The 11864-nt window shown below is 47.1% G+C and overlaps 1 protein-coding gene across 2 annotated transcripts; it reads left to right on the forward strand.

Annotated features, from left to right (window-relative positions):
- Nucleotides 1–1522: 1522 nt before the first annotated feature.
- On the forward strand, nucleotides 1523–11630 carry SEC22C (SEC22 homolog C, vesicle trafficking protein). Of its 2 annotated transcripts, none has more exons than XM_073002806.2 (7): nucleotides 1523–1657; nucleotides 3767–3976; nucleotides 5123–5286; nucleotides 5964–6143; nucleotides 6739–6857; nucleotides 7374–7439; nucleotides 8319–11630. In XM_073002806.2, the coding sequence occupies exons 2-7, from the start codon at nucleotides 3795–3797 to the stop codon at nucleotides 8517–8519; spliced, it is 912 nt and encodes a 303-aa protein (XP_072858907.1). In that variant the 5' UTR covers nucleotides 1523–1657; nucleotides 3767–3794; the 3' UTR covers nucleotides 8520–11630. The 2 variants fall into 2 exon arrangements, with proteins under 2 accessions (XP_072858907.1, XP_072858908.1); XM_073002807.2 differs by having other exon boundaries at nucleotides 1528–1657; nucleotides 3715–3976.
- Nucleotides 11631–11864: the final 234 nt, after the last annotated feature.

Here is an 11864-nt window from a genome sequence, read left to right on the forward strand (position 1 = left end):
TGCTGTTGGAAAGGAGGTATATTCTCCGGGAGGCAAGCATCATGGTTTTCCAGTTGAGCCTCTTGGAGAAAACCCATCAGATGTAGGGTATATATAGGATGAAGAAAAATATATAGGGTGAAGAACAGAATGGGAGCAGACCACAGCAGACATCACCCCATAGTTCTCTTCCTGCAATTTAATATACAGAAAAAAGACAGTCCTGTGTAAGGTGTGTTTCTAATATGACAGTTTGTGAGAAAACCGAGGAGGGAACCAGGAGCAAGAAAGGTGGTCTTTCGTTCCTTAAAAGCGGCACTTGTTCTCCCACACCACACCGCTCTGGGCAGGGAGCGTTAGGACTTGACATGCGTGTATCTGTCAGTGCTGAAATGCAGTCTCAGTATCCGCGATTCACATATCCGCAACCTCAATATATTAAAAAAACCCAGAAATATACAGTATATTGATATGTATCTCCAGAGTGTATTTACCAGGCCTGGACACTAGAGGGAGAAGAGACCATGCTATGCATAGTGTTCGCTTTTTTCCACGATTTTTGGCATCTGCGGGGTGGAGTGTGTGTGTGGGGGGGGCTCAGAACTAATCCCCTGTGGGTCCTATTGTAATAAATTTCTTTCATTATGCCTAAAATAGATCCACCTACCTAATTTTTGCCTGGCCATGGCTCTTAACTGGGTCAGATCCTGGAAAAGTGACTTTTTCAACTAAAATTCCCCAAAGGGTAGTGGATAAGAGTGCTGGACTAGAACTCAAGAGACCTGGGTTCAAATCCTCACCTGGCCATGGACACTCATTGTGAGATGGCACTAGCTCCACCCCCGCCGACCCCTGCTGATGCTGAAAAACCCGGGTAATAGCAAACACTATACAGAGCACATGGCATGGTCTCTCTTTCCCTCTAGTGGCTCCATTTGGGTAACTTCAACTTTAGAAGTTACCAATATGCACCATCTTTTTTTCTAATTTTTTTTAAAAAAATAGTTAACATTTGCACGCCATGGATGACTCAGTGGATGCTGATTCCCGCGGACAAGAGCATCCTCCTGTAATCTAAGTATTCCTGAATCGTGAGTATCAGCCTTTTCTTTGTCTCGGCCCCTTTAAGAATGCCCCGCCCTCCGCGGCGTTGCTAAGCAGCGGCTCGGCTCTCTCTTTGATACTTTGCCTAAGATTCAGCCCCCCGTTGGGACTTTGATTGACACTTCCCTCCTCTTCCCCCCCCCACCTTTCCCACCATGGAGATGCCTTCTGGGGGTTGCTAGAGCGGCGCCGCGCTCGGCCTTCCAGAAACGGACCCGAGGGATGGGAGGGGAGGGACTGAGAGAGAGAGAGAGGAGGGCGCGCCTCGTGCTGGCGGCTTTCGCTTCAGAACCGGACGTTTGAGCCTCGCGCCCGTCTTACGTGCTCGACCTCTAAGGGGGAACCTAAGCGCCGAAGGGACTTTGGCGCCTTGGGGCGCGGAGACGCTCTTTCTTTGGCACCTCTATGGCGATGCTCTCCGTTCCGGCCTCCCTCTATGGCCGGAAGTGGGCGGGCTAGAGCGGCGGCGGTTTGTTGTGTGTGGCGGCCAGCGACGGGTCCCCCCTTCGTCGTCCGGCCAGGCCCGGAGGAAGGAAAGAAGGAAGGCGGGCGGGCGGGAAGCGCGAGAGGCGAGGTGAGGGAAGGGAAGACGGGCGGGAGGGGGAGGGGAGTAACCGTTGGCGGGGGCGGGGCCACCGGGGGGGGGAGCGGCGTTCAGAGCAACGGATTTGGGTGGCCCGGTGGGTGCCGGGATGGGAGGGGGGTCGCTCCGTAGGAGGCTCCCTCCGCTGTGTTTTCAGTATCCGCGGTTTCACGTATCCGCCGGGCGAAAATACGAAGCAATTTGAGTAGACCTAGGTGGGAGAAGGCGATCTGCCCGATATCGAGGTCCCAAACCGTTTAGGGCTTTGTACGTCATCATTAAAACTTTGAAATCAATGCAGAAACGAATGAGCAACCAATGCAAAGCAGCCAGAGTGGGGGAGATATGCTGATATTTCCTCACCCCACTAAGAAGCCTGGCTGCCGCATTAACTGCTCTAACAGTTAGGAAGTTTTTCCCCGCTATTCAGTCAAAGTCTGGCATCCTGTCCCTTGAGCCCTTGTTTGCCTGTCCTGCACTCTGGGATGATGGAGACCAGATCCTGCCCCTCCTCTGAAGGACAGCCTTTCAAGTCTTTGAAAAGTCCTCTCCTATCTCTCCATAAGTCTTCTTTTCTCAAGGCTAACCGTGCCCCTGTTCTTTCCCTCTTTCCTCCTCCTAGGGCTTGCATGGGGAAAGAAAAGAAAAGGAAACAGCCCCTGCCACAGAAAATATCGTAGCACTTTAAAGACACACCAATTTATTTCAATGTGAACCTTTGTGGATCCAAACCCACACTTTTCAAGCACGGGGAATACCTACGTAGGCAGGGGAGGGGGCCCTAAAGGTGATCTAGTCCAGCCTCCCACTTGTGCAGGAAGCCTGTGTTTTGTAAGCACGGGTGTTCCGCTGAATGGCGGCGTATATTGATTTTCTAAATAACCCTGAAGTCTTTCAGAGCAGCGAAGCCCCGGAGCAAAGCTGTAAATGGTGGAGAGAGGTAGTGTTTAAATGCCACACCGTGCTGGGATTTCATAAGTGATTCTGGGTAGAGTGTGTGCAAATACCCAATTTGAGAAGCAAGCCTCTAGAAGATTTGCTGGTGCATAGCCACTGATGCTTTTTTTAAATTCATTCATTCATTCATTCATTTATTTATTTATTTATTTATTTATTTATTTTGCATGGAGGGTATTTGGCAAACGTTCTGGTACCTGTCGACCTTCTTCACACCCACTTAGAAAACGAGGTTGCTTGTCTACACAGAGAAATACGATCTTTCAGGATGCTGGAGCGCTTCTTGGTCTAATAAGGTGGGAGGTTGGCGGTTCGCTGACAAGGCACGCTTTATCTCGGTTGCTAGAGGGCAGTTGACAGAGGTTACCGAGAAGAGTTCCCTGTTGGAATGATACTTTGGAACGTGGCAAGAGACGAACGCAGAACACTTTGTAATCTTGTGCATGTAGAGTTTGCATCATGAAGACCTGCTTCGTAGGCAGTAGAGTGGTTCCAATATCGTCGTTTTCTTTCCCCAAGAGTTGAGATGCCTCAAGGTTCTCGATCTTAATTGCCGTCAAATTTATTTATTAGATTTTTATCCCGCCCTTCTAGACTGTGTCTACTCAAAAGAGCCCAAGTCTCCCCATGATAGAAACTAAGCCCCTCCGTATTTTCTTAGAAGGGCATTTCTCTGTTTCCATGGTTTAGGAATCTGGCCGAGGCGCCAGAGGTTGGGAATTCGATTCCTTGTTTGTGCCTCCTGGCAGAAGGGCCAGCCTGGGTAGCCTTGAGGAAAGGTCAAAATCAATGGCAGGTTGGGTTGATGGGAAGTGACCCCGGACGCTCGCCAGAGTCCGTGCAGGACTGACGGAGAAGAGTGATTTCTTCATAAACGCATCCTGCTCGGATGACGTCTGCATCTTAACCGCAGTACCATGTACTCCTAGCTGAGACTGCTGGCTTGATTGTTTTTAATATGTCTATACTTACTGATTGTAGATTTTGAATGCTGTCTTTTAATGATGTAAGCCACCCTGGGCCCTTTTTAAAAAGAAAGGCAGGGTAAAAATATTTTAAATTAAAAAAATAATAAAATTGTGTTTATGCAGGTCTTCTAATCCCGAAGAGCAGAGATGCATTGTGTGAATGTCTTATTTGCAGGCTGTCCCCATGACTTCTTCGGTGGAGGATGTCCATGATCCTCTTTGCCTGCGTGGTGCGGGCGAGGGACGGGCTCCCGCTCTCTGCCTCCACCGACTTCCACTTCGACCCGGACTTCCTAGAATGCAGGAAGAAACTCAAGGCCCTGTCGTCCATCTTGGCCCGGTATCCGGATCGCAGCACCGCCCACGGGCGTGACCTCAGCATACAGTAAGTCAGATTGCAGTTGGGGGTGTGGTCAGGAACAGTCCTGCCTGATAACACCTTAAGGGCTGTTTTTCCTTTGATAAGAACAAGAACAACCCAGTCGTAGTGAGAAAAATCTGAAGGCAAAGCTAACGAAAAGGCGAATAATGGACTCGATTGCAGCTTGATAGCAGTGTACTATAACTCAGGTTTTGCACAGTGTCCTGTAGTTGTACGTAAGTCGGGGCTTTATGTAATTCGCGAGTAAGATGGGTGTAATTTTGTTCCAAAAGAATTTTGTTCTTTGACAAGGAAAGTTCAGTTGTACAAACAAATGGTGATATTTGTTTGTGAAATCGCCCCAGAGGGAGACCATAGCTGCGATACAAGGACATCTGCAAGCGGGATCTGAAGGCCTTAGGAATGGATCTCAACAGATGGGAAACCCTGACATCTGAGTATTCAGCGTGGAGGCAGGCGTTGCATCACGGCCTCTCCCAATTGGAAGAGACCTTTGTCCAGCAGGCTGAGGCCAAGAGGCAGTCCCGAAACCAGCCAAATCAGGGAGCTGGACAGGGGACAGACTGTATTGGTCTTCAGTGTGGAACGGATGGTCACTCTAAAATCGGCTTTCTCAGCCACACTAGACGCTGTTCCAAGACCTCCATACAGAGCACGTTACCCTAGTCTCTCGAGACTGAAGGATGCCTAAATCAATCAGATTAGATTGATATTTGTAGGTATCTGTTTATTTTATGTGACTTCGCTGCTGCTAGTCAGTGGGGGTCTCTGCTTAACTCCTCTGCAGTTCCAACCTTGTTCCAGGTAACGTCCAAATGACATCTTTTTAAAGAACATATCAACGTAGGTGGCTGTTGTGAGCCCCAGTGATGCAAAATACGGACATTTAGAACTCTGGGAGCCTGCCTGCCTGTTTCCAATTGGAAGAGGCTTTGAAAACAGGAGATAAGATTTACTAACTGGCACGTTGCAGGCAAAGTCTGCCGTTGTGTACTGGAGGGGCAGACCGCCCTTATTCATATGGTCATGGCAGATTCTAAGAGCGGCTTTGATAAGCAGCCATTGGACTTTGTCCAGTTCCTTCCATTTTGTTCCCTGTGTGCGCCCGTGTGTTACTTGCTCTGAATTCTGAATCTCTTTTCTTCTCAGCTTCCATTCTTTGGGAGGCATTGCTTGCATGAGCATCTGCCAGAACAGTTATCCAGCCGCCATGGCCTTTTGCTTCCTAGCCGAGCTGCAGTGGAAATTTACCACTTCCTACGACGCTACAAATGTGGATCTGGCTGCAAGGCCCTATGCATTTCTTGAATTTGGTATGTGGTGTTCTCTCTTCCGTTCAAGAATCCATGTAAACAAGCATAACTTTTCAGATTACGTAGTAGCGAGGATCACATCGACCCTTCTACTTTCCAGTTGGGTTTTCAGTACATATTTAAGGGATTTTTCTTTTAATACAGTGGTGCCCCGCATAGCGACGTTAATCCGTTCCGGATTAATCATCGCTATGCAGAAACATCACTAAACGGAACAGAAAAAGCCATAGGAACGCATTAAACTTTGTTTAATGCGTTCCTATGGCTCCAAAACTCACCATTCAGCGAAGTTCCTCCATAGCGCCGCCATTTTTGCGCCCTCGGTAAGCGAGGGCAGGGCGCGAAAACACTTGTGGCGGCCATTTTGGGCACCCGGCGGCCATTTTGGAACCGCCGATCAGCTGTTTAAAAAAACGCTTACCGATCATCACAATGCGATGTTTTGCCTATTCAGAACATCGCAATGTGATCGCATTAGCGATCTAAAAAAATAGATTGCTATGCGGATTCGTCATTAAACGGTGTGCTCATTAAGCGAGGCACCTCTGAATTTTTAATAATCTCAGACTGCGGATAAGTGAATCAGCACATACTGATCCTGTGGCTGAGGGGGTCCTATTCAATATATATATTCTTATTTTCATTGATTTTTCTCCCCCATTGCTTCTCTGCTGCAGACAATGTCATCCAGAAAGTAAAAAACCGTTACAGTTACTCGAACTGCGCTCCAACAAAGTTCGATGTGGAAAAAATCCAAGAAGAGCTTCGACTGTGGCCTCCCGTGGTTGTGAAGCTGGAAGACGCGGAGCTGAGGAACGGGCTGACGAACGGCCACATCGACGTCCATGTGGACTCCGGTAAGGTGTGGTGTGCGAAGCCGAATTCTTTGCCGATCCAGTGCAGGGCTTGTCTAGACCCTCAGAACACCAGCTCATTTTAGTGCCGTCGGGTAAAACAGCTTTCATTGCAGGCCACAGCAGTAGTCAAAAGAATATATATCAAAGAGCGCTAACCTGGAGCCAGAGCGGTTAGCAAGTGTCTGCTTAATGTGTCTGCTTGAAAATGCGGAAACTGAAAAGAGTTTGGACACGCGTCCTCTTAAGGTGGCCGATCATATTTGGATGCTGTAATAATCATGATAACATTTTATATAGCACTTTGGAAACTTTTTAAAGTGTTTCGCCCACCTTAAAGTGTGACATGCGCAACAGTGCTCTCAGGTCAGCCATTGTTTTCATGCTAGCAATTCCCCTTTAACAATGACTCACACTTTAAAACTGAAGGGGAGTCACGGAAATAAATGGTCTCAGAAAGATAGGCACAGAAGGTGTCCAAGCTGGGGATCGGTGTCTGAGCTTCACATCTGGAAGAAGCACAAGGAAGAGCTGCCCATTTATTCGCAGCACTCATTAATTTATCCCTTGATTCTCTCCCCCCCCCTTTTCCATTAAGCTCCTGCTTACAGACTGGAGCCCGTGTCAGCTTTGGGAATCTTATCTCTCGTCCTCAACATCATGTGTGGGGCGTTGAATCTCATTCGAGGTGTCCACCTTGCGGAGTATTCGTTTCAGGTAACCTGGACGTCGAACAGGAGGGAAGGAAGCCTAGGATTGGGAGTCAACCCCACGGATCAATCCCCTGTCTCGTTGGGTGGGATGATCACGAGACTGTTTTGCCAAGTTTGTGGGGTGTGATGCTAGTGGGACATTATTTTGTCTGCAAAGTTATAAAAACTAATGAGCCTACAGACTTTAAAAGCGTTCAGGGATCATTTAGAGTTAGACTAATGCCTCCGTGTTTCAAACACGTTTGACTCATATTTGGGTTCTTCTTTGCTTTGCAAGTGCTTAAATGTAAACAGAAAACAGCAGTCCTAGATCTCCTTAAGATGAAATTTTCCAAACTGCAAAGCTGTATCTACTTAAAGAATCGCTACAGTAAGAGTTGCGTTGCCTCCAAGTGACCAAATGCTGTCTTTTGCTTGGGAAGGCAAGAGAGGGTGACTTTCCCCCCTTATGATGTAATAATTTGTGGACGGATATATGAAGACAAAGCTAACTTGACCTTCAAATGCCATATTCCAACAGGAAGATCACAAAGGAATTGGAAACGTGATTTCATTCCTTCTACCTTTTGTTGCCTGTTTCTTATTGGTACGTAACTTACTTTTTCCCTACCAGCTTCCTTTGAAAGCCAGGGCAGAGATCTAAAGATCTGAGTTGTACTGTAGGACCCCATATCTGGTTCCAAGCCCCACTCCCTGCGGATGCTGAAAAACACTGATTATACAGTGCAGTGGTGCCTCGCTTAATGAGGATAATCAGTTCCAGCAAAATCACCGTAGAACGAAATCCTCGCTAAGTGAAATAAAAAAGCCCATTGAAAACCCTTCAATGCGTTCCAATGGGCTGAAAACTCACCGTCCAGCAAAGATCCTCCATAGGGGCGGCCATTTTCGCTGCCTGTAAAGCTAGGAATCAGTCCTAGAAAGCAGCGGGGGGGTCATTTTCTACATCCAGCGGCCATTTTGAAACCCGACAATCAGCTGTTTTTAGGTCATCATAATGTGAAAATTGGTTCCCGAGGCAGGGAACCAATCATCGTGAAGCAAATTTTCCCCATTTAAACCATCATTTTGTGATCGCAAAAACTTAATCGTCAAGCGATTTCCTCATTAAGCGAGGCAATCTTTAAGCGAGGCACCACTGTAGTTAATACTATACATCATAGGGTATCTGGCTCCGTCTAGTGGCCAGCTTTGGTAACTTCAGCTTTTAAACACACTTTTTAAAGACAGAGCTTGTAATTCTTTTGAGTAAAACTCCACTTTGGGTTAACCACTTTCGTATTTTTGTCTGAAAGTGGGTACAGTTTTCATATCATTTTGTTCCTGAGCCATTGGTTAATTCCAGTAACCTTTACCTTATCGACAGAGTAACTGTGCTGTGAAATTGACATTTGTCTTACATAACTGGAGTTCCTGCTTGTCTTGTGTATTCATTGGCTCTTCTCTTCTGTTCTCCTTTTTTCAGTGCTACCTTTACCTGTTTTACAACTCAGCCAGGAGGATAAAGGTCTTTGTGCTTTTTGTGACAATCTGCTTATGTAACATCCACCTGTATGGATTAAGGAACATCTGGCAGATATTTTTCCACATAGGAGTGGCCTCTTTTTCTTCCCATCAAATACTGACGCGGCAGGTGGCAGAGAAACAGCAAGACTTTGGAGTATGAAGAAAGAAAGAAAAAACCCAACCCAAATCATGGGATCTGTTTTTATCTCAGGCGTTTTGCTTTGAGAGAACTCATTCATGCTGCTGAAAGCCAGCTTTCAGAAAGGTGGTGTTTTAACTATGGGTTATGATGAGGGAGAAAGGTTTTTTGCATAAATCGGTCCTAGATTTGTAGAGTTGAAAGTACAAATAGGTGTCTCACTTAAAGGAGGTGCCTCCACCCACCGGTCCTTTACAGATTAACGCACGTAATCCAGAAGCCAGTCTGAGAGTCCTCTCTGAAGCGAAGCCGGTCCAGAGACGGAATCAGTTGTCTCTGATACGTAACCTTACGCGTCTGGAACGGCAGGCCTGTTGCAGTTGTAACTGAACCAAGACAAACCATCTTCCCCTCGTGTATTTCCCCAAGCGGAGAGGAGATTATTAAGTGTTCTCCGTTCTAGGTGACACCAGAAAGTTGAGCCCCATCCCATTGGCGACGGAGACAACAGGAAGTTGTCTAATCCGGATGGTGGATGGTTTTCAGTCTTTGGTGGATAATCGGGGGGCATTTTTCAGAAGTGCACATGCTGGCAGGGTGTGGGGCTCAAGCCAAAGCTGGAGAGGGAGAGAGCCCCTCACATGGGCATCCCATCCTATTTTATTTCTCTGGCATCTCCCCCCCCCCTTTTGTAATGGACTCTGCGGGAGGGGAGAGAACATTCTCTCTGCAGAGGTCTGAACCTGTCCCTTACAGAGCACTACACAGGATCAGGCCCAAAGCTGTAGGTTGCTCACTCTGGCCGAACAGCGATGGTTACTCTTGCGTGCCCACCGAAGCCTTCAAACATGCTTTGGTTGGCGAGGCATCCACCTGTCGCTGCTCCCCAGGGCACGCCATGCTTTGTAGCAAACGTTCTTAATACAGTTCATGTTTTTAAAAGCTGGAGCCAAAGGAGGCAGTAGATTGGAACCACGGGAGAGGTGCGGGCATCTGCTACAGGAGTTAATGAGGTGCCAACGGCATATGTTAGACTAATAGTAACGAGTGAGTTGTGGACAACTCCCATGTAGAAGAATTACAACGGCTGGTCCTGTCCGTTGGGAAGCGGCTGTTCTTACTACACCCTCCCATTCCGCGTTTTAGCCCTTACCGACCTGTGTGCGCAGAAGGCCTTGAAGATGCCACCGGGTTCTTCACAGGGACCCTTCCACCCAGCGCTTGGATTTCAAGTAAGATGCTCTGCGCTTCATCTGCACACATCATGCCTGCTTCCCACAAGCAGGTCGCTACCGGCTTGCAGAGCGTCACAATGGATGGCTGTCATGGGTATTGTTTTGCTGGCAACGATCAGGTACCCCAGAGGAAGAAACCTGCTTTCTGGTACAGACGCTCTCTTCGATTCAGCCGGACAGCTTGAGAAGAGCGGTCAAAGATGGGTGTATTTGCTTCCCGCAGCGACGTGAGTGAATAGTGGTGTTTAGTAATGAATGGATCGTTCCTAAATGCCACTATAGTAATGGTAGCAGGTGGTTGCGACCTGCCTGCCGGCGGGGGGGGGGGGGGAAGGAATATATCTGTGCTCCTTTCTTGCAGGAGAACCGCCAGGTTTTTCCCCCCCAAAAAGACTTGGAAATAAAGTTTGTACTGAGCAGAAACTTTTGTGGACTGGCCGCCTACAGGAGCTGAACGCCACCGACGATAGTGAAATCCTTGAGATGCTGTAGGGTTCGTCATTGTTTAAGAATCCCAGGTTTCTCTTAAAGAGAAAGGGGAAAAAATTGCTAGTTTTGGAGATGAGACTTTTATAAGTGACAGCTTTGAGAGAGTTGACTTCAGTCCTACTTCTTGCTACCTGCCGTTGTTTTTTTCCCTTATTATTTATTGCACTATTTTGTACCAGTAGAGTAGGACCCTCGTATCTGCAGGGGGTTGGCTCCAAGCCCACCTGTGGGTGCTGAAAAACGTGGATTATAGTGAACGCTAAGCTTAGCATGATCTCTGGCTCTTTCTAGTAGCCAGTCATGGTTAACTTTGTCATTCGATATCTGAATTTCTAAGGTTTAAATATATATATATATTTTAAATATTTTGAGACTGTGGATAAGTGAAACAGTGGATATTGATCCTGTGGATATGGGGGCCTACTGTACCTGCATTTTGCTTAATTGGGATAGGACCCTATATAGGTTGTTTCCATCTAAGGCGGGTTGTTAATTATTATTATTATTTTGGTTCTGCTTCTTAACCAGAAGGCGAATCCGTTTGCTTTCCTTAGACCAAAATGACTTTAGAAATCAGCCATTTGCCTAGGTTTGGATCGGATGCATTCATGAGGGTCACAGGTTGACGCATTACGCCCCTTCTTACGCCAGCGTCTAGTGGCTTTGCATCCAGAGTGTCTTGGAGACGTCCCTCTACTGGGAGACATGGCTGTGGCTTAAGTTGACCAGACCCTTCTGCCCACTTGGTTCATCTGCTCTGTTGTTCTTTTGTTTCCCACTGGAGGGGGTGCCGTTCTATGGAAAATATGGTCCTGAAATCCTGCGTTTTGTGGATAACTAAGAATGAAAGCCATTGCCCCGTAACAGAGAATAGAGCAGGTTCTCATTCTCTCCCGCTCTGGTATTTTACTGCAGCTTCTTGGGTTGTGTATAGAAATTGTGATGGGATTTTTGACAGTAAGAGCATGCACTTTTGAAAATAGGAACTAGAATCTGTACTTCTCTCAGCCCTCCTCCTGTATATGCTGGTATTTATGGTGTAGAAGTAATGCGCCAGCGTTTACTATTTTGTCAGTTCTTGGAATAACCTTTGGAACAAGTTTGTTGCGTAAAGTTTTGAAACTGTTTTTATTCCTCTGCCAGGTCGAGACTTTACAAGTGGCTGGCACTGCAGTCTGTCTGGACTGCCACCCCATGAACCATCTCCATAGTCATCCTTGTTGCCATGTAACATCCCCTTATTTGGGATTTCTGTTTCTCTCTGGGCTCCGAGCAAAATTTAGGATGACAGTAGCTTCCTTAGTCTGCTGGGGTGTGAAAAGAGAACTGGAGAAGCGAATTTAGTTCTCTAAAATGGGCCAGTAACTCATACCAAGATTTCATGGGTTATTTTAACACCTAGCATCCCTCTCGTTTACAAACCCAACCCATGTCATCTTTCCTGCCAAAATCACAGTTCCTTTTTGAGAACACATCTATATCCTCTTTTAACAACCCGCTTGGTGTAGGTTCGGTCTTTGTAGAAGAAGAGCCGTCTAAAACAGCCCACGGTTTGAGAGGGCGACCCTATTCTGGGGTTTTAAAAGTTGGAAACGGAAATCTTGAGACTCGCCACTTCAGAATGCAAGAGGAACTGTGTTTG

Source organism: Pogona vitticeps, chromosome 6, assembly GCF_051106095.1.
Source record: "Pogona vitticeps strain Pit_001003342236 chromosome 6, PviZW2.1, whole genome shotgun sequence".
Taxonomy (NCBI): Eukaryota; Metazoa; Chordata; class Lepidosauria; order Squamata; family Agamidae; genus Pogona; species Pogona vitticeps.

What these genes read in the sequence shown, in the direction of transcription:
- SEC22C (XM_073002806.2), top strand. Translation starts at nt 3,795, where the DNA reads ATGTCCATGATCCTCTTTGCCTGCGTGGTGCGGGCGAGGGACGGGCTC. An exon ending in GGGCGTGACCTCAGCATACA is followed by an intron (nt 3,977 to 5,122) that starts GTAAGTCAGATT and finishes TTTTCTTCTCAG; the next exon opens with CTTCCATTCTTTGGGAGGCA. An exon ending in TTGTTGCCTGTTTCTTATTG is followed by an intron (nt 7,440 to 8,318) that starts GTACGTAACTTA and finishes TCCTTTTTTCAG; the next exon opens with TGCTACCTTTACCTGTTTTA.